This window comes from Pimephales promelas, chromosome 3, assembly GCF_988280905.1.
Source record: "Pimephales promelas chromosome 3, fPimPro1.hap1.1, whole genome shotgun sequence".
NCBI lineage: Eukaryota > Metazoa > Chordata > Actinopteri > Cypriniformes > Leuciscidae > Pimephales > Pimephales promelas.
The window spans coordinates 23038292-23061218 of NC_142771.1; the positions used below are offsets into that span (position 1 = coordinate 23038292).

Below are 22927 nucleotides of genomic sequence, written 5' to 3' on the forward strand. Positions count from 1 at the left end.
CATATCATTGCTATGTCTGGTATATGCCCTGCATGTTTTCTTGGACCGCACCGAGAGCTTCAGATGCGCATTTATCCCTGAGGTGATAACATGCGCTTTTTGTCCTTGTGAGTTCCACGTGTCTGGTGCTCTTTTTATATGTTAATGACATTAATTAGGCTGTGTTTGCAAGGTGGAGATCTTAAAACATTCTGCTGCACAGATATTAGGATCATTTGAGATTTATAAACTTTAGGCTACATCTGGAAGAGAGGCATTTCTCACAGAGGAGTATACAGAAGCATAAAAGGAAGAGCAACTACCCCTGAGAGTTGTGCCACCTGGTGCATTCGAAATATTATGACGTAGCCGAGTACACTTATTAGCGTACACCTCATAGCGCGGTTCAGCTGGTTGTGGCGTTTTTACCCAGGGACCCCTAGTGTCACTGTCATCACATCGACACAATGCCGAAGTGACTAACAGAATAGGGAATGTATCTGTTCCCTGATGGCATTGTGTCCTTCCTGCCACAACACTACGTACTGAAATGGCTGAACTGTCATTGGCTCATCAGCCAACTGGCTCCTCAAAACAAACCTGAATGAGTGGATGCAAGCCACCTTTTATACACTTATGTCCAGCACAGTGGCATGCAAATTCCACTCACCAATTGGCATTTGCCTTTTCTGAATTAGGCCTATCTGGGGTCTCTTTATAAATCTGTGTGTAGGATCCTTACTAAAAGAGTATGTGCGACCGAAAGCCAAAAATAGCATGGGCAAAAAAATTTCAGACTTATAAAACATACCAACGCGTTCTCATCCCAAAGCGCCATATAGGACGCTTTTGCAAAAGCGTAAATATCCAACGCACATGGCACCCTTTAACGTCTAATGAGACGCTTCGGTTAGGGTTAAGTTTAGGTAAGGTGTAGGGTAAGGGTTAGACCACTAGGGGGCGCCTTCCAGAACCTGCGCAAAATTCTCTTTATAAATCCCAGTCAGTGGAAGACTGTGCGCTGATGATTCTCCACTCCGTCTCCTCTCTGAAATAACCATATATGGAGCTTACAATACCTAGTTTTACTATGCATATCCTCATCTGCATATCATTTGCATATACATCCACGTGATAACATGTTTATCGGTAAGACGTTGGAAAAATTTGAAATATGGATGTGCTTTCACATTACATTAATAAAAATAATTGATTACAACATGGTTTCATGTAGTTTAAGTGTTTAAACTTCTTGACTTTAAAATGTATATTTTGAATTGACTAAAATCACATGTGTAATTCAGGGCACAATTCAAACGATATCATAATATTTGTTGTCTCTCACCATTGACAATATTTTTTTTCCGAAACAAGGTCACAAGGGGACTAGGGATTTGTCTACTTATTTGTATTTGTGACATATTTTTCATAAGAATCTTAAATAAAATGTATTTTTTTATATTTTATTTTTTTTACCATGTAAATAAATTCATAAAAATGTGAAATTTAATTTCTAAATTTGAATTTTAATTGGATATTTTTAAAAGAAAAAAAAATGAAAAGAAGATACAAAAGAAATTAAACAGACAATTCTATTTTATCTATCTTTTATTTATCTTTTAGAACTGACAGGATTTCAGATCGGTCACATTTTTACTTGAGAAATCGTAGTCATTTGTCACAAAGCTCAATCAATGTAGTTAAAAACCAGTAAGCATTTAATTTAATAAAGAACGAAATTACACAAATAAAAATAAAGATCAAGAAAAATGAAAGAAAATATAATGAGGTTAATTTAATATATTTCCTCATCCAGGGCAATGTAGTAATAATCACAAGAGTGCATGATGTTAAGTCTGGAAAAAAAAGTAACATGTAAACCAGAGAGGCCTGTGACGTGTACATCAAATTACTATAACCAGCGTGTGAATTAATGTGTAAAGTCAGCTACTAAAGGTCATCTACGCTTGTTCAAATATGTGTCACATCTTTACACTATTCCACAGTCAAATTAGTCTTCAGATAAACTGGGCAGTAACCAAAACAGTGGAAACTTATGTAAAATTATGATTAGTGTGTACACACTACAATAATGACACATTCTTAAAATGTACAAATGGCTCAATGGCTAAAATGTAGTTGGTATTACTGATGTAAACAGAACTTAACCATCAAAGTCAGTCCTCATTAAACTTTCCCCTGCTAATAAAATCAAACTTTTGCAGTAAACTGTCGGATTAGTACTTTGCAAACAATTAAAAATTAAAATCTGACAAATCTATAAAATATATATATATATATATATATATATATATATATATATATATATATATATTATAGAGTTGAGGCTTGTTTCTTTTTGGAGAAAAACACTCTCCAGTTGTCCCAGTTGTTCCAGTCAAAGCCAATGGCTGGAGTACAAATTCCGCCCGTGCCACATTTGTATCCAGCAGGGCAGCAGTGTTTCATATCATCACAGCACTCCGCCTTTAGAGAGAGCAATAACAAAGGAAAGAATAGAGTGAAGGAAAGTAGAAGAGCAAGATCAAGGAATTTGCCTTAGATAAACATTTACAGTTTGACTGCAATTTGAATTTATAGTAGCATCGAGATCAATCTGCTCGTTTCCATTCATATATTCAAAAAAAAAAAAAATTCATTCTTCGAGGCAGCTATTGTGAATTGGAGCTCTAAATGAACACCTTTAACCCACTGCATTCTTCAATTTGTATTAAATTTCTGTTTAGCATATGATGCAGACAGAGAAGGAAATGCTCATATAACCACAACCATAATTTACTGTTATATGTAAGATTTTAAGGGATTGGTCACTAAAAAGTTTTGTCATTATTGACTTATCCTCATGTCGGGCAAAACCTTCACAACAAAAGAAGATAATCTGAAGAAATGTTTGTTTCTGTATAATAAAAGTCATCAGTGTTCAAAACAACATTGGACCCCAATGCAGACATTCATTTTATGGATATATAAAAAAATAATTATAATAAATCTACTTTGGTGTTCCACTTCCACAGAAGAAAGAAAGTTTGGAGTGACATGAGGGTGAGTAAATGGCAGAAGTTTTAGTTTTAAGCTGTAGTTTAAACTACAGTAGTCAACATGTGAAGTGGATCAAAAAAGTGAAAAAAAAAAACTTTGCTGAAAGGTTTTGATCCACTTCAAATGTTGATTACTGTAGTTTAAAACAGCCAAGTGCCTGCCTTTTGGTTGATTTTCTTTTCTTAGTTTCCATCAAAATATTTAAACTTCATTTAACTAGATACATGTAATTGAAAGGAAAAATTCAATAAGCTTATAATAAAAATATAGAATATATCTTGAAATAAATTTAAATTTACTACATTGACATTTTTTTTTTCCAACTGATTTATTCCCTGAAACGAATTTAAATTTTAATACTTTACCATAGAATACAGGCAACAGGCCCAGGAGGTCTGAGAGGTTGGACAACAGGTCTGACCAGCTTGGCAACTATATCCATCACCACACTGAATCTCCATTTCTGAGACACTCAGCTGTGGATTTTGGACACCTATTTGGGCAAGTGGGACTCTGTCCACAAACAGCCAGGTGATCTTTATGCAGGAGCGTTTACGCAGGTCACACTTATAGCCTTTGGGACAGCAGTGCTCCTGGTCTTGGCAGCAAACAGCCTGTGAGGTTATATGAGTTTTTTTTTTAAATATATTAAACGTGAATAAATCTTCTATAGCCAGACCACATACACATATTTTTACCTCAGGAAGAGGGCAGCAGCCCCATTCTCCCGTGGTTAGATGGCAACAGGTCGAATCTGCAGGGCAACTCGATTGCTCGTCGCACTTATTGGTGCCGAGATCCGAGTTTGGAGATGAACTTTGAGAAGCAATTTTATTGTACCAGGGGATCACAACATCTCCCTTGATGCAAGACACACTGCTCACATCACACTTATAGTGAGCTGGACAACAGTGTTCCCCATCTGTGCAACATACAGCCTGAAAAACAATGATAAATAGGTTCAAAATTAAAATATTGACCTTCACAACATTCTCCTTTAATAGATTATTTGTTTTGAAATGGCAAAAAAAATGCATTTATACCACAGTTCAAAAGTTTGGGGTTGGTGAGAATATCTCTTATTCTCATTTAGTGCTGCATTTACTTGATACAAAATATCAATAAACAGTAATATTGTGAAATATTTTTTTTTTACAATTTAAATAAACTGTTTTTAAATATTGTAAAATAGAATTATTCCTGTAATGCAAAGCTGAATTTTTAGCATCATTACTCCAGTCTTCAGTGTCCTTCAGAAATGATTAAGTTAATATGCTGATGTGCTGCTCAAGAAACATTCATTATTATCAATGTTGAAGACTGATTTTCTGTCTAATATTTTTGTGGAAACCATGACAATTTTCTGAGGATTTTATGATGTGAAGATAGTTATAAAATACATAATTTATTTGAAAGAAATATTTTCTAACATTATAAATGTCTTTACTGTCACTTTTGTTACTTGCTGAATATAAGTACTGTTTTCTTTAAAAAAAAAAAAAGTAGGCTACTCTGTTACCAACATAACCTCGGTTCTCTCTAAAAGAGGAAATGAGTATTGCGTATTATCTTACGCTAGGGGAAAACCTCTTTTCCCCAAGACATTGATGGCAAAAATTATCCATAATTTTGAATTAATGTAAAACGCGTTGCGGCAGCATGCAGACATGGGCAAGATGACTCGCGTGCCTATTGGCTGTCCTGCAGCAGCCTACAAAGAGGCCCTTGGTGACGTCAGATCCAATGGGGGCACTTTGCACCCACTACGCCACGTCCCGCCGAAACGGGCGTGGCCTGGGCCTATAAATACAGCTCGATGGGCTGATATAATCTGTTTTTTCATCGGCAAAGCGAACCAGAGCGTGTTGCAGGTAAGGGAAAGATACACAGTACTTGTTCCCTCTTCTAGAGTTCTATGAGCTCTGACTGTGATCGAGCAAGAATCAGCCAATCATCCAAGTAGTTCAAAACTTGCATGCCCTGACGTTTCAGATGACATGGCGGCCCCATTGCTGAGTGCTGGTCGGCACGAGCCACAGGAACGAGGCATCTTTAAAAAGAGGCTATCTTTTAGATAGAGAGAGTGTGAGTCGCAGCGGCGAACACACATTCGACATAGTAAAAGAATATAAACGCCAGAAAGCATAGCAGGTACAGCAACTGAAAACAGCAAGATGAAGGCCAGCGGCTTCAGATGCAAAGGGTCATCCCGCAGAAGGCTTTTTCACTCCGGATCCAGCTATGCGTGAGCTTCGCTGAGGAGATGAAAATCAGATTATATCAGCCCATTGATCTGTAATAAGTACAGGACACGCCCGTCATGGCAGGACATGACGTAGTGGGTGCGAAGCGCCCCCATTGGATCTGACGTCACCAAGGGCCTCTCTCGATAGGCTGTTGCAGTTACTGCAGGACAGCCAATAGGCGAGCCGTCTTGCCTATGTCTGCATGCTGCCGCAACGTGTTCTACATTATTTCCAAATTAAGGATAATTTTTGGCTTCAAAATCTTTTTTGAAGAGGTTCTCCCCTAGCATAAGATATTACGCAGTACGAGAGAACCTCTCGTAAGAGAACATTTTATATCTATATATATATATATATATATATATATACCATTTCTGACCCCAACATTTTAAACAGTTTTACATTTAGTATCTATTTTCAAGTCAGTGAGAGGTGTGCATCTCTGTTACAAGGAAGTATCTGAAAATATAAATACACATCAAAACAAAGGGCCCTCTTAACACTGTAGATGCAATACCATGATTATCAAACCAGACAAACAGGCTCCAAAGTTAAACAAGAACCTATAGAACATGTTTAAGGATCATTTAAAAGATGTTTAGTAAGGTATAATGTACATCCAGCCGGTGGTTCTCTAAAAATAACCCCTGACAGGATGATGAGGACCCCGATGTAATATAAGTCACACTCACATTAGGTAGAGGGCAACAGCCCCATTTGTTGGTTTTTACAATAAGACAGCAAGTGGTGTGTTCTGGACAGGAAGTATGTGCATCACATGGAACCCTGATATACTTCCCCACTTCCTCTTTCACTTCCTCTTGCTGTCTCGGTTCCTCCTTATCGGAGTCTGAGATTATGTCTGACATGGGTACAGAGGTGGTGTTGCTATTACAGGTGAGTGTTATAATGTCACAAGTGGTGCCGTGTGGACAGCAGTGGAATCTATCCCAACAACACACAGCCTGCAGACAAAACAGCCTGACTTTTAGTCATTTGTTTGATTAATTCATTATAATAAAATGTGCACTATTAGTATTTGTTGATGGGAAATAAACTTAATTTAAGATATACACTACCTTTCAAAAGTTCAGTAAGGTCAGTAAGATTATGATTTTTGAAAGAAATTAATAATTTTATTCAGCAAGGATGAATTAAATTGATCAAAATTAACAGATAAAACATTTCCGTTACAAAAAAAGATTTATATTTCAAACAAATTGTCCTTTTGAACTTTTATCAAAGAATCCTGAAAAAAAGTAACATTGTTTAAACAAAACTGCACAACTGTTTTCAACATTGATTGCTTCTTGAGCTGCAAATCATCATATTAGAATGATTTCTGAAGGATCATGTGACTCATCCATCTTGCTCAATTGGAATCAACAAAGACCCCCATCATTTAATCTGTTTAAAGCTGCAGTCCGGCGTTTTTCCTCTTTGTCGCCATCTCTGTTTGAAATCTGCAATTGCAGTCATTTGCGGAATTATCAACTTTACGCGAGATGTACTTCAACACCCTCGAGAGGTGAGAGCTGTGAGGCTGTCAGTCACTGCGCCGGTGTGGATGCTGGTATTCAGAAATCACAGATTATTCTTTTTGGAAGTATGACCAACATAAGAATTTTCACCGAAAAACGTCCCCTGAACAAGTAACATCCACTTTTGTTCTGGTTCTGACATCGTAGTAAATCTAATTAAATCTAACAATCGTTTATAAGTTATCGTATCACGCAAAACCGTGCAAATTATACTTTGTTCTCAAATTGTTAAATGTTAACAACGTCAGCATTGCGTGACTACACTGCCCTACAAAGCAAAAAGGCAGTAACTGCAGTTTTGGTAAAGCATTAATTATTACAATTTTTAAGACATTCAAGGCATCCTTTGTTATATGACAAAACATCTTATCTTAAATGCGTGTCGTTTTAGAGAAAAATGGTAGTCGTTTGTACAGTAACTGCAAAAAGCCCTGGCAAAAGTCATTTTTCTCAGTTCTGCACTCTGCGTAGTTACTGCCTTTTTGCTTTGTAGGGCAGTACATTTAATGTCTTTCCGACATGTATCCTTGGGATGGGGCCGGTTGCAGTGTCTTTTTTTCTGAAGCCACTCCGAAGTCCGAACTAAGTCTTTTGCATTTTACAGCGGGTGAATCATGTCACTGGTGATTGTCGTTTGAACCTTTCTGGATCTGCCATCCAATTAAGAATTGATTTCCATTACACGAGAGTAAAACTACATGCTGATTTGTACTCGGCCTTCACCAAGATAAGCACAAACTAAGGCGTAGCTTTACAGAAACCTATGCTTCTCCATCCATTTACGCTTCTTTCCATATGGTGATGTGACTCCTTCTGTCTGGCATTAATGGCAGTGTACTTGGTGTGTTAGCACACACGACGGCTGCAACTACAGAGTGGTCTCCACAGTGGACCAGCACGACAACCGTCTGGATTGAGCGGAGTAGGGGAGAACTCTAGGGTCTTCAAGTGGGCACCTTCCATTCTCAGTGTTTCGTCAACTGGCCCATTGTGCCACAAATCCGCAACAACCCACTTCCACTGGATAAAATTGGACTCTCCATCCTTGCTGTTGTGCTTCAGTGGCCATATGAGCACACCGCAGTTTCTTCCTCTCATATGCCTCATCTACAGCATCCTCCCATGGCACTGTTAACTCTGTCAGTTGAACAATCCGTGCTGATCCAGACCACAAAACAATATCTGGTCGTAGGTTAGTGGTGGCAATCTCAGGTGGAAAAATAAGCCGTTGATCAAGATCAGCCAGCATCTTCCAGTCCATAGCAGCTTCCAGTTGTCCTGGGCGAGAATTGGTTTTAACACCTTTTCTTGGTGGTTACTCGTCTGGGTGGAGGAATATTGTCTTCTGCGTGTAATGTTTTGCTAGAACAGGCGGCAACTTATTGGTCATGTTACGTTTGCCTTCCAATGCTAAAGCCAAACATTGCAGTACTTGGTCATGGCGCCAAGAAAACTGACCTTGGCAAAGAGCCACCTTACATCCTGTCAAAATGTTCCTTAATGTGGCAGGTGATGAACACAAAGGACAAGAGGGATCCTCTCCATCCCGGAGATTTAAGTTCTGTGGTGATGGGAGAACATCATGTGTTGATCTGATAAGGAAACTGATCCTACTCTCTTCCATTGACCAAAGATCTTGCCAGCTCATCTTGCATTGTTCCACATTCTCCCATCTCATCCACTCTTCCTGCTTGGACTGGGAAATGGCCTTTATACACCTCACCCTCTCCTCCTGCTTTCGGACCTTGTTGACCATCAGCAATCTCCTTTGAGCTGGGCCTGCCTTGTGCCATTTAGGAGGAGCTAAACTGAGCCCAAACCCCCCTCTTCCATGCTGTACCTGTCCCACGATATCCCCAATTTGAAGGGTAGCCTTTGCCTCTACCACAGATTTCTTTGCTAGCCACTTTCTACCAGATTTTAACACAGGTGCTGCCTCCCTTTCACATTTGTCGCATGACTCTAAGGTAATTTCCAATCTGACCTTGGTACACTTAAACTCCTCGGTTAAAGCAGAGACTGGCAGCTGTAATATTCCTTTACTATAATGTCCCACTCCGCTGAGGCAGCGTCGACCTCCCAATTTCCTGATGTATGTACTTATTAAAGAAACCTCGTACACAGTCATTGTCCACAGCAACCTCGGCAGTAGACCAAACTGAACGCACCAGAGTTTGAGTTTGCCTGGTAGACCACAGCTGTTTATGCTCTTCAACCCTTCCACTGCTTGTCGTCTAACTTCTCCCACTCTAACTATAGTTTAATTATACCAAGTGCCGTGAGAAAAGGCTATAAACCTCCACCTAAAAAGATACCTGAAAAAAATAATAATAATTTTTTTTTTTTTAAATCTTACCGACCCCACACTTTTGAATGGTAGGCGATTCTCAGAAAATTCTGAAAGTATGAAATTCATACAATACTCAAAAGTCTTATTTTACACAGTTTGATTTCTCAGATAGGCCTAAATGTTGCTAGGCACTTGAACATTATTATGAAACAGGGACTGAGGGATATCACCAAGAGCAATAAAATTCAAAGTTGAAAACAGAGTGTATATTTTCTCATTTGGTTACTCATGCAAGATTAGATTAGTATTTTTCCTTTGAGATATACTGTACCTCAGGCAAAGGACAGCAAGCCCAGTCTCCGTCGACATTCTTACAGCAAGTGTTGGATTCAGGACAAATGTGACTAGAGTCGCAATTCACATTCTCAGTTGACCTTTGACCTGCAACTCTAGGGTGAGTAGGCACCTTCTTCAGCCAGGGCGAAGAGCCTGAAGGGTCATCACATGACCCAGCAGCAACGTTACAAGTCTTACCATGAGGACAGCAGTGGATGAAGTCGTCACAACACACAGCCTACAGAGAAAATGAATGCATCACTTTAATTTTACCCAATATACATCTCTACATATGCGAGTTGGAGATGCATTGGTCGATCTACTTGTCAATGGGTGATTTACCTCTGGCAGAGGACAACAGGCCCATCCTCCATCTTTAGTCTTACAGCACGTGGTCCCATCTGGACAGCTCGCGGTGTCATTACAGGGAACGTCTGAATACACTGAAGTCACTAGAAATTATAGAAACAGATTAAGAACGAGTATATCTGAGTATTCATGTGTCTGCATGTGCTGGATTCAGTGCTTTGAACTACCTTGTGTAACAGCCACATTCTGACTGATTGGTTGGACGGGCACCTTCTCCAGCCAGGGCGAAGAGCCTGAAGGGTCATCACATGACCCAGCTGCAACGTTACAAGTCTTACCATGAGGACAGCAGTGGATGAAGTCGTCACAACACACGGCCTACAGAGAAAATTAATGCACAAGTTTACCCAATACACATCAGGATTTGCTATGCGAGATGGAGATGTATTGGTTGATCTACTTGTCAATGGGCGATTTACCTCTGGCAGAGGACAGCAGGCCCATCCTCCATCTTTAGTCTTACAGCACGTGGTCCCATCTGGACAGCTCGCGGTGTCATTACAGGGAACGTCTGAATACACTGAAGTCACTAGAAATTATAGAAACAGATTAAGAACGAGTATATCTGAGTATTCATGTGTCTGCATGTGCTGGATTCAGTGCTTTAAACTACCTTGTGTAACAGCCACATTCTGACTGATTGGTTGGACGGGCACCTTCTCCAGCCAGGGCGAAGAGCCTGAAGGGTCATCACATGACCCAGCAGCAACGTTACAAGTCTTACCGTGAGGACAGCAGTGGATAAAGTCATCACAACACACGGCCTACAGAGAAAATTAATGCAACTTTACCCGAATTTCTATGCGAGATGGAGTTGTATTGGTCGATCTACTTGTCAATGGGTGATTTACCTCTGGCAGAGGACAGCAGGCCCATCCTCCATCTTTAGTCTTACAGCACGTGGTCCCATCTGGACAGCTCGCGGTGCCATTACAGGGAACGTCAGAGTCTGAATATGCAGAAGATGGCCAGGTTTATGTTAAATGTGTACATGTGTAATTGGTTTCAGTGCTTTTGAGTGTTTGTTGACCTACTTTGTGTGTCAATCAGGTTCTGACTGATGACTGATCGGACGGGCACCTGCTCCACCCAGGGCACACCAGAACATAAAGGGTCATCACATGACCCGGCAGCAACGTTACATATCTTACCATGAGGACAGCAGTGGATGAAGTCGTCACAACACACAGCCTACAGAGGAAATTAAGGTGCTCCTTAAGGCAAATATATATTTGCACGATATTCAAAGGCATTACATAACACATTTTTGAACGGTAGTATATATTGTCAAATTATTTAAATTATATCTAGAAAATATATTTACTTAAGTTGACAGCATATTTTTATGTTTTACCAACTAGAGGAGTAATGTTAGATGTATAATATTTAAAATAAATAAACTAAAAATAAATTTTGTTTTTATTTTTATAATCTACTTTTGTTTTCTGATGTCTGGACCCCCAAGCATCCCCAGTGCAAACCATCTCTGGCTCTGCAGTTATTGTAGTAATTGGAGTGATGTTATAGATCAGGTGAGGTGATTTACCTCTGGCAGAGGACAGCAGGCCCATCCTCCATCTTTAGTCTTACAGCACGTGGTCCCATCTGGACAGCTCGCGGTGCCATTACAGGGAACGTCTGAATACACTGAAGTCACTAGAAATTATAGAAACAGATTAAGAACGAGTATATCTGAGTTTTCATGTGTCTGCGTGTGCTGGATTCAGAGCTTTGAAATACCTTGTGTAACAGCCACATTCTGACTGATTGGTTGGACGGGCACCTTCTCCAGCCAGGGCGAAGAGCCTGAAGGGTCATCACATGACCCAGCAGCAACGTTACAAGTCTTTCCATGAGGACAGCAGTGGATGAAGTCGTCACAACACACGGCCTACAGAGAAAATGAATGCAACTTTACCCAATACACATCAGGATTTGCTATGCGAGATGAAGATGCATTGGTCGATCTACTTCAATGGGCGATTTACCTCTGGCAGAGGACAGCAGGCCCATCCTCCATCTTTAGTCTTACAGCACGTGGTTCCATCTGGACAGCTCGCGGTGCCATTACAGGGAACATCTGAATACAGTAGAAATGAAAGAATCAGTTTAAAGGGGTCATTAACTGCATTTTTATTATTATATAAATGTTTCCTGAGGTACACTTATAATGTTAGTATGATTTTTATCTCAAAAATGTCATAATTTATAAATATATGGTGATTTTATACCCTGACTTTAGCCCTCTGATTTGAACGCTCGGTTTTAAGTGGCGTGTCTGCTGTGGAACTTCAGTTTAATCACCCACTAATGTGATTGGCTAACGTCTTTGCATATGAAATAGGTATAGCATGTGAAATTCTCTTGAAATATTTTACTACATTTTTTACTATTACAACTGTCGAGATTAACTAATTGTAAAAAGTGTTGATTATGGCATTATTAGATCAACTCCCGATGCATGACATGTTGCAGTGATGAGCATTAACCAATGACATACATGTCTGTTTAGTGTATGAATGCAGTGATCTCATCATTGACCAATTTCTGCCCTCTAACGCATGCTTTCATTATAACTAAAAGTGCAGACATGGTGTAAATAAGAGATTCATTGTGCAGTGTAGACAGCATCATTAATTATAATGGGAGATTTGGCAAGAGTCCAGAACTCAGTCACTAATAAACTTGCGCTGTGTGATTGACAGCTCTAGCGATTGTAAAGGGAACGTTCTTTGATTGCTTCCTGTACATAATTTAATAACAATTTAAATAACAGAATGTTTTCATGCTACTAAGAGGAACAATATGAAAATGACCTGGCTAGATATACTGATGCATAAACAGCAGTAAACGATTTCAAGACAAAAAACGTCTGACTGTACTTGAATCATAACAATTTAGCACGGTTACTTATATGTTGTGGTATTCCTGTTGGGTCCATTTCTTACAGTAAAAGTCTGTTTGCAAAACCTGCACTGAAATTGCGACTGATTTACCAAAGAATCCAGAGTGAAATGTAGCAAACAAACAAATAAAGCTCTTCACATAGTTGGAAAAAAACAACAACATTTTCCTAGCATTAGGATCCTTTGGAAGGTATTAATGTTATTTTTAGTCCAGTCATCTTGCATCTCTCTTCTCTTCTCACTAACGTGCCAGTGGGCAGGTCCAAAGATGTGATGATGTAGAAGTTGATTTCGTAGATGCATTATTTCGTTGAACAACATCATTACATCATAATGTGATAAAATATTAAATGAGAGCTTGCTTTCAATAAAAGCTGTTTTTTGACTAAAGAGGAAGTTTTGAGTTCTGAAACTTCCAGGACTTTTTTTTTTTTTTTTACAGTACAATGACCTCTTATTTGTCTTATATGTTATCAAAAGATCAAGGACTATTTGATTTCCCAATTCATGACCCCTTTAAGAACAAATAAAATAGTGGTTTTATACTGTGTCTGCATGTGCTGGATTCAGTGCTTTGAACTACCTTGTGTAACAGCCACATTCTGACTGATTTGTTGGACGGGCACCTTCTTCAGCCAGGGCGAAGAGCCTGAAGGGTCATCACATGACCCAGCAGCAACGTTACAAGTCTTTCCATGAGGACAGCAGTGGATGAAGTCGTCACAACACACGGCCTACAGAGAAAATGAATGCATCACTTTAACTTTACCCAATATACATCTCTACATATGCGAGATGGAGATGCATTGGTCGATCTACTTATCAATGGGTGATTTACCTCTGGCAGAGGACAGCAGGCCCATCCTCCATCTTTAGTCTTACAGCACGTGGTCCCATCTGGACAGCTCGCGGTGCCATTACAGGGAACGTCTGAATACACTGAAGTCACTAGAAATTATAGAAACAGATTAAGAACGAGTATATCTGAGTATTCGTGTGTCTGTGTGTGCTGGATTTAGTGCTTTGAACTACCTTTTGTAACAGCCACATTCTGACTGATTGGTTGGACGGGCACCTTCTCCAGCCAGGGCGAAGAGCCTGAAGGGTCATCACATGACCCAGCAGCAACGTTACAAGTCTTACCATGAGGACAGCAGTGGATGAAGTCGTCACAACACACGGCCTACAGAGAAAATGAATGCACAAGTTTACCCAATACACATCAGGATTTGCTATGCGAGATGGAGATGCATTGGTCGATCTACTTATCAATGGGTGATTTACCTCTGGCAGAGGACAGCAGGCCCATCCTCCATCTTTAGTCTTACAGCACGTGGTTCCATCTGGACAGCTCGCGGTGCCATTACAGGGAACGTCAGAGTCTGATGCAGTAGAAAAGGAAATTACAAAAACAGTTTGGGAAGTGTTATATTTTATGTGTACATATAATGAAGAATGTATTGTCATCTACACATTTCCACATACTTTCTGGGAGTGCACCAGGCAATGTAGTCATTGGGTTTTCAGCAGTAGTGTTTTGCGTGATTGTAGTGACTTTAGGTTCAGCCCTTATTTCTGCAGCTTTTGAAGGAAAGCAAAGAAATTAAAATGCGGAATTAGATCAGTGGAAAACTCCATTGGAAGTCGTCAAAAAAAGTATAAATCTCTGGGACAATAGCCTACGTTTGTGATCTTCCCATTCAGCCCTAAGGCGAGCAGGGAACTTAGCCCACATGGGCAGCTCCTGATTGGTGGAGGAGATGCATTTAGAGCCTTCAACATCACAAACACTGTCCTCTGGGCAACAGTGGATTTTATCATCACAGCATACAGCCTAAAGGAAACGTACATGACAAAGAAAATAATAGAAGTGTAAACCTTGCAATGATTCTTTAAGATTATTTGAGCAGGGATATATAATATATATATATATATATATATATATATATATATATATATATATATATATATATATATAATTTAAACATGTTTCTCCAACTGTGAAAATTATTATTGTATCGAAACTGTACCCATACCCTTGGTAAGGGGCAGCACGCACACTGACCATCTTCTGCCTCACAACACGTGGTGTCCACAGGACACTCTAACTTCCCATCTCCGCAAAGAACAGTCTCAACTTGTTCTAAAAACCATCACATGACAAAAAATGTAGTTGAAATACACAAAGATGATTTGCATTAATTTCCCATCCAAATTACGTGTGTAAATTCTAAATAATAATAACGATAACTATATTAGCGCCCACACCAACTCACGATAACTTTGTGTTTATTATAATCACTCTGCAATTATGCCGTTTGCCGCTGTAAATGCTTGGGCTTTATGAAGCAGGATGGAAACTGATTAGCCGTCACTGTTTTTATTGTTTATTAGCTGGAAAAAATTGTTCTGATAGTAATGCCAATGCTATGGTTTCTCGTTATAGCTGTGGTGTGGCCATCTAGAATTAGAATCATTATTATAACTTCATAGTTATAGTAATCATAGTTATCATTATTGGTGTGAGCGGGCCTAAAAACCATAATATATGTATGTGGGATAATGCATGTTTTAATCATTAAACTCTCTGGTCCACCATTATTCCTTCACTCTCTTCAGTACCTTTTTGTTTGACACATGAACTGCTGTCTGCACTACATTCATGGTCTTTTGGGCAGCAGTGTTTCCCGTCTGAGCACACATGGCCCTGAAACCACCAAAACTATAGTCAGCGTCACAGCCAAAAAAAATGTAAACCTAATTTTTACTCCATTTATATATTCATTGGCTCTCAAATATGAATCTGTCCATATAAGTTTCTGTTTTAGCCACACCCAACCTTCTTTTGTGACGGGGTCCTGATGCAGGCCATTCATCATTTCATGGACGAGGACTCATATTCCTGAAAAAATATAACTTACTTGTGCTACTGGACAACATCCGTAAGATGAAGCCATCAGCAGACAGGAGAACTCAGCAGGACAGAAAGAGCCGTCAGGACAGGTGATGTCGTCTTCACTTACAGGTAATGAGGGGATCATTCTGAAGGACTGCAGAACAAGAATTATTAAAACATTACAAACAGCTCTGAGTACTATTATTTCATCTCTTTATACGATTTCTCACTTTGGGAAAGTCTGTCTGTTTAGCTGGTCTCCGCTCCGCCATTGGCAATGTATGTGTGGCGTTTATACATGTGAAGTCCATAACACTGCACAGCATGCCTTCAGGACAGCAGTGCATGTGGTCCTCACAACAATCTCCCTACACATACACACAATTATACACATGCATGAGCTGATCATTTAAAAACTTAAGTTAGCAATGCAATACTGAAGCTGATCGGTTGACAGGCCATCTCCTGATTACAGCTTCATTTCTTTGAGTTCTTTGAATAGTAAGATAATCGAGTTCAATAGTAAAGTCATTTGCATGTTGATACTGCACGAGTGCCTTATGACCCTTATAAAAAAAAAAAGGAGATGACACTGTGGATGTCTAGTAAAGGGTGCTATTAAAGAATATCAGACAGAGCATTACAAAAAATGGTTTGGCTTCCATTCCACTTTGGCTTCCATTTCAAAGTGCAACTTCGTCTTGTCTAATCTGATCCGCTTTCTACAACATTTATTATATATATAGAAGAGTATCTGAAACTCATACTGTGAAATTAAACTGTCTTTCCCCCAGTTTCACAGAAACAACTTAAAGTTACTTGCATTGGCATATCTTAAAATATGTCAGTGCCATTGTTTTGTCTCAAGATGCATTTTTTTCCTAAGGCCCATTCGTAAAAGATACTTAAATGTCACTAGTTCAGCCTCTCACATGATGGAAAGGGCAGCAGCTGAACTCTCCGGTGGGATCCTGGCAGCATAAGTGGCCTGCCTCACAGACTTCATTGTTGGGGCACTGCAAACAAGCAACCAGGGTCACCAGAGCGAAGCCTACAGTCAGTTTCAACATCTGGATGAAAAGGGAGATAGTTCAAATGTTAGAACTAACAGATTTAAAACATGAAATGCAACTGATGCGTTTAAGTGGAAACATTATGCAAACAGTCATAAAAACAGTTGAGTTTACAGATTGTAACCCATTAGACATTCCCATCTCAGACGCAGGGTCACATTTTTTTTGTATTTTTTTTTTTTGGATACAGTTCTTCATGCTCTTGCATATAACAATGCAAGTATGTGTTTTAATTCTAATATCGCTTCCTCTTTCACATCTAAAAATGTTATGCTCGCCAGAAAATCTATCCTGACCTCAGAAATAACTGAAACTATGAAAGTTTTAGAGAACGTTTTTCAAATCCAGCTAAAAGACATTTCAGTTGGTCAGTGTTTTGTCTTAATACTGAGGGCAGAGCAAGGAAAGTAGTCAATTAAAAAGGTGCAATTTTATTTCCTTTTCTAAACAAATGGAAATTCCCTTGCTTGCCAAACCGACAGAGTGCTGCAAAAATAAGGAAATGTGAATCGTATTTCACCTGTTGGTAAAATACACACCTGCTTTTTACCCTCAACATAATGCTAAAATGAATAATTATTTTATTCAGAAACACCAACAAACCTCTCCTGAAGTGAACAAACTAGAGAAAATGCAATTTAATTCAACTTAATTTTTAATTTTCTTATGAACCGGTGGATTTGTAAAAAGTTGAAAGTGAATGACCAGTCCGTAGATCCGTAGGGTCCAAGTTACTGATCAGTGAGCGTGTTATGATAGTAAATAAATAAACAAACTTCATCCAGCTTTCCATTTAATTATCTTTCACAGTTTCGTAGCCTACATAAATAATATGCAATGAAATAATAATTGTAGCTAATAATAATAAAAACGCCTAGAATTCTTAAACAGACGATCGTGTAAGAGTAAATTTAAGTTTGATTCATAATTTTGTCATTCATGGTAGGGGAAAAAAATCATATAGTAACGAGTGACGCGTGATTCTGCATTTGCAGGAAACACTTTTATAATTCAGTTTAAAAATACACAAAGGATGTCAAAGACGAATGAAATATATGCAAGACATACCTTGTCTCCTCGCAAGCTCCCAAACGGTGCTGGAATAACGAAACTTTTACTTCTTAAATAACTTAGACGTCTCAAGCTCCGCCTATTTTACAGGACAACCTTTAATGTACAGTCATTTGTTCACAAAGGCGTGTCATCAATGTTTGAGGAAATGTGCATGGCAAGATAATCACGAGCACACACACACACACACACACACACACACACACACCAAAAACCAAGGTAAGTATGGCAGACCATGATGATGATGTCATCCAATCTTACTCCCTTGACGTGACAGTCCCACTTTCTTCACACAACATTTTCCAGCACATTTCAAAGCTCAAAAGTCTTATCCCATTTAAAAGTTATTTTTAATGAGATTACCTAAACCATTTTTGCTGATCCTAGATTGTCCCCATTTGTAAAACTTAAAGGCAAAAAAAAACAAAAAAAAAACACAGCCAATCAGAACAAGAAATCCATTAATAATAAGGGAAGTGCCACCAGGCTGTAGTCATTACGCTGACATTTTTTTAAATTAAATATAATATAAAATCAAGCCTGTGTTACATAGTGATTAACTTTCTGTGATTGTTATCATTTGTAGCTTAAGTCGAACTGAATAATTTAGGGTATGCTGAATGATGAACATTTTAAGAAGTTTAAAAACTTTAATTTAGCAACTCTGGCACTACCTGAACTTTTATTTTCTTGTAGCCTGCAATTTTATTTAGTTGTTGTTGATATCGAATAGAAAATCCCAAATTTTGTCTGCCCTATCGAAAATTAGCTATGGCTCAAAACTTTGATAGGTAGGCTTAAATAGCATAAACTGTCTGGCACACGCATAAATATACTAATATGTGATCAACACCACCCCCTTGCGAATATAGGATATTGATTACTCGGAGAGCCGCCCTTATTGCCGGCCTGAAACGAAAGCGAAACTCTCTACTAGGCTTCATCACGGTATGTGTGTTGTCTTACCTTTTTATTTATAATTAGCCTTGTAAAATGAATTATAATTAGGCTATACACAACAAAAAAGAAGGCTATAGTGTGGTTTTACCGAAAAGTCTTAGGTAACTCAACTCGTTTATTTTACTGTGTTTTGTCGTTGTTAAAAAGGTAGTCGCGACAGACGCAGCATAGCCTATATCACAAGTGAAATTGTTTAATGTCAGCATATTTCAATTTAAAAAAAAAAAAAGAATGAAGAAAACTAACTAAATGTGGTCTATTTTTTAAAGGTGTATTTTCCTGTTTGTTTCATATCGCTTTTTTGCGACTTCAAGTTAAAAGCCTACTAAAGCTTTAGTAACTACAGTTTATAGTTTATAAAGTGGAATAGCTCAATTCGGACGAAAAAAAATCCTATGTTTTAAGAATCACATAGTTTAAAAAGAATGATCTTCTGTCTTCTTGGCTAACAGTGCTTTCTGTTTGGTCACAGGTTCTTGCGTTGGTAGAAATGTCTACTGAGGTAAAGGAAGTGATCTGACAAAGGTTTTTTGTTGTTGTTTGTTTTACATTAGAGTCTGTATTTAGTACCTTGACCCTGTTTGTCTTTTCTTTCTACTCAGGACTTCTCTCTTGTGGACACTGATTCTTTGGACAGTAAACAGAAGGAGATCCAAAAATGCAAGGTTTGTGAGTGGTTTGTTAAGCTGGATACCAACCAAAATTCAAGGAATTAATCATTATGTCCATTCTGTCCGCAGAAACAGCATGAAGCATTATTGAAGGAACAAAAAATTCTGAAAGATGGCATTGAAAATAACAAAAACTTTGCCAGGGAATTTAGACGACGAGCTGAGGAGAGGAAAGTGTCAATTGAGGAAGAAACCAAGAAATGTACTAAGACAATTCAGAAAGAAAAGGTCTGTATTATAATATATAGGCTACACATAATATAGCCTATATAAGTTCATGTTAATGGGTTCCTCTGTGTACAGGAGAAATGCAGTAATATACAGGAGGAGCAAAGCAGGCTGCAGATGGACATCTTGAAAATGAAGGAGGAGTTGCAAAGCCTGGACCGTAAAAACAGCAGTCTGAAAAAACAAACTGAGGTTTACAGTGTCAAAATATATAAAATTATATATTTATATACAATTGACCCTAAAATCTCTATGCTGGTTTAAAAAAATCCATGGAAACATAATGCTCCACAGATCTCTACAGCGGTGCCCGAGAGGAGAGTTGTTTTTCAAGGAGAGACAAAAGAGGGTGCACATGCTGTGAGTTTCGATGTGAATTCCCGTATAGTTTATCCGATGGAGGGTGGAACAGCACTGATCACCTTTGAGGAAGAGGATGGTATGTAGCATTTTCACAGATAAACTGTAATTCTACTCATTTACACAACATCATTCCAAACCTGTATGATTATCTTTCACAAAATAAACACAAGACAAAATAAGATATTAATTTTTCTAGTGTTTTGACCATACAATAAAAGTCAATGGTGTCTGCAAAAAAACAGTTGTTAAAATATGTTATTTTTTTATTTTTATTATTATTGTTTTAAAGTATTCAATGTAAAAAAATATATGATCAATAAGTTACAACATGTTTTTACATTGCTTTAACTCATCAAAATAAGTTTGATTTTCAACTGTTTAAGTTATAGTAGATTCAACTAATTTTTTAAGTCAGTTTAATGCAATTTAAAGGGATAGTTCACTTTGAAATGAATTTTTTTTTATGTTTTAGCTTACCTCAAGGGCATCCAAGATGTAGGTGTCTTTGTTTCCGCAGTAGTTTCATTGTTCTTCGTTCTTGTCTGTCAGTCACATAATGCAGGTCTATGGTCACCACCTCAAAGAGCATTCACAGAGAAGTCCAAATTAAACATGATTTAATGACTCGTAAATAAAAGTACACATTGATGGCCTAAGACACGAAACAAGTGGTTTGTGTGAGAAAACGAACAGTATTTATCGTTTTTACCTCTTGTAACCACAGCTACGACCAAGTGATCTAAGGGCCCGGCGGGCGTTTCGCTCTGCGCAAGTGCCGGAAGCGATCTCTTGGGCATCTACATCACGAAATTTACGTCACGAAACATGAAACATTTTACGTCATGAAAAAATTCAACGCTGTCTGTTGATATAACAAAATCGTCTTCGATTGCGATTTCCTGTATATCTAAACATGTTTAGATCTTCACAGTGAAAGGTAACACTTCCTAAATCTCTGTGTAAACAATGAGTGACGTACACACGCGAGAGATCACTTCCGGCGCTTGCGCAGACTGAAGCGTCCGTGCTCTCAGATCACATGGACGTGGCTGTGGTTACAAGAGGTAAAAACAAAATAAATACTTATAAATTCGTTTTCTTACACAAACCGCTCATTTCGTGTCTTAGGCCATCAATGTGTGCTTACATTTATGAGTCATTAAATCATGTTTTATTTGGACTTCTCTGTGCATGCTTTTTGAGGTGGTGACTATAGACCTGCATTACATGACTGACAGACATGAACGGTTTGACTGAAAAATATTAAAATTGAAACTACTGCAACACCTACATCTTGGATACCCTTAACATACGAAAGTGAACTATCCCTTTAAATTGAAATGGCATGGTGATTGTACTTAAAAATGTTTTAAATCACTGTAACCCACAGGCTTTTGTGTATTATTGTTTATACTTCTCTTCCTTCATTCAAATCTCTTCTGATCCTGCATCTTTAGTGGCTCAGAAAATCTTGAGCCAGAAGGAGCATAGGGTGGAGCTTGGGGACTGTGCCATCACTGTGCAGGCTAAACCCATTCAGTTCCTGGTACCTGATTATGTTGAGGTAACCTACATGGATTGTATGTGTATTATGGACTGCACTGTGTTGCTATGGGATATCATGACTCTTTCTCTCTCCATCTGTTAGATGGAAACACAGGTGTGCCCACACAGAATCCTGGTCTCTAACCTGCCAAAGGAAGAACCTGAGGACAGAACACTGGACAAACTGGATATCTATTTTTCTAGGAAGAAGAACGGAGGCGGCGAGGTGGAGGACACAGATATGCTGCATGACTCTGGCACTGTGGTCATTACCTTCGTAGAAGATAATAGTATGCTAACCAATTTCATGCAATTTGACATATCTCAGCACAAGATGCTAGAAGTGTTTTTCTAATTCTTCTATTTGTTTCTTATTTGTCTTCAGTTGCCAAACGTCTCTCAGACAAACAGGATCATGAGGTAGATTTTGGTAGGAAGAAGTACAAGGTGAAGGTCACTCCATTCCTCAATGGCGAGATTTCACAGATGAAGGTATATCACGATACTTTAAAACTGTCAATACCGGTGTTGTTAATGATGTAAACTGACTGTTGCTCCCTCTCAGATATGTAACTCAGATTCCTTGCGCACTGTGCTTCTTACGGGCATCCCTGACATCATGGAGAAAGACAACCTACAGGACAACCTGGAGATCCACTTCCAGAAGACAACCAATGGTGGCGGAGAGGTGGAAGGCATCCTCTACAACCCTCTGGGCCACAACACCCTGGCTTTGTTTGAAGAAGACTCTCCTAAAGACAGCCAGACCGAGTGAGAAAGCTAATAAAGCTCTACAGCCCAGAGATCTAATGCTGCCTGTAGATGAAAAAATAGAGAATTTATTCATTATAGACTATGAAACTCTTTATGAACTTTGATTTGGGACTCTTTTGCAAAAAGAGAGTATGGATCTAATACTGTATGTACCTCATTATCATTTATAGTCTATACATTATATAATAACATGGATGCATTTTTTTTTCTTATTTACAATCCTTAGTTGTATTCTTTGTCTTTTGATGATACAAATGTTGTCAGATTGAGTTAATCTGAATCACAACATATTGCTATTTATGTGAAAACAACAACATCTTAAAAAGAACAAAGTCTTAAATAAATGTGACAAAACCATCATTGTGATGTTTATGATACAGTAATAGGAACCTATTGAAACCAAACCCAAAACAAAAAAGAAAAATTATATTCTGCAAAATTAAGACAATTATTTTCTTTTACATGACACTTACTTTGTTTAGATTTTTTTTCTCACAGTTCATTCTCATCACTGTAATAAAATGTTTTTATAATTTACTTTTAGTGATTATATCGAATAAGAGAGCTATTAAGAAAATACAGTTCAATTTTATATTACAATAAGATAAAAAGGCAGTCT

General features: G+C 38.4%; 2 protein-coding genes across 5 annotated transcripts; one reads left to right on the top strand and one right to left on the bottom strand.

Moving 5' to 3' along the window:
• Nucleotides 1-1569: 1569 nt before the first annotated feature.
• On the bottom strand, nucleotides 1570-18019 carry grna (granulin a). Of its 4 annotated transcripts, XM_089128512.1 has the most exons (27): nucleotides 18002-18019; nucleotides 17765-17846; nucleotides 16556-16693; nucleotides 15854-15991; nucleotides 15649-15777; nucleotides 15350-15434; nucleotides 14764-14870; nucleotides 14411-14561; nucleotides 14213-14308; nucleotides 14012-14109; nucleotides 13760-13910; nucleotides 13566-13675; nucleotides 13311-13461; nucleotides 11810-11901; nucleotides 11562-11712; nucleotides 11368-11477; nucleotides 10856-11012; nucleotides 10673-10770; nucleotides 10435-10585; nucleotides 10241-10350; nucleotides 9989-10139; nucleotides 9795-9904; nucleotides 9448-9690; nucleotides 5978-6250; nucleotides 3738-3977; nucleotides 3405-3653; nucleotides 1570-2466 (listed from the first exon to the last, which is right to left on the bottom strand). In XM_089128512.1, the coding sequence occupies exons 1-27, from the start codon at nucleotides 18016-18018 to the stop codon at nucleotides 2314-2316; spliced, it is 3741 nt and encodes a 1246-aa protein (XP_088984638.1). In that variant the 5' UTR covers nucleotide 18019; the 3' UTR covers nucleotides 1570-2313. The 4 variants fall into 4 exon arrangements, with proteins under 4 accessions (XP_088984638.1, XP_088984640.1, XP_088984639.1 ...); XM_089128514.1 differs by lacking the exon at nucleotides 5978-6250; XM_089128513.1 differs by lacking the exons at nucleotides 9795-9904; nucleotides 9989-10139.
• Nucleotides 18020-18639: 620 nt separating this feature from the next.
• ifi35 (interferon-induced protein 35) lies at nucleotides 18640-22665 on the top strand. The gene is made up of 10 exons (XM_039687752.2): nucleotides 18640-18715; nucleotides 19200-19229; nucleotides 19330-19392; nucleotides 19468-19626; nucleotides 19702-19818; nucleotides 19921-20065; nucleotides 21447-21553; nucleotides 21638-21824; nucleotides 21920-22026; nucleotides 22100-22665. Exons 2-10 carry the CDS (start codon nucleotides 19218-19220, stop codon nucleotides 22307-22309), a joined length of 1107 nt encoding a protein of 368 aa, XP_039543686.2. The 5' UTR covers nucleotides 18640-18715; nucleotides 19200-19217; the 3' UTR covers nucleotides 22310-22665.
• Nucleotides 22666-22927: the final 262 nt, after the last annotated feature.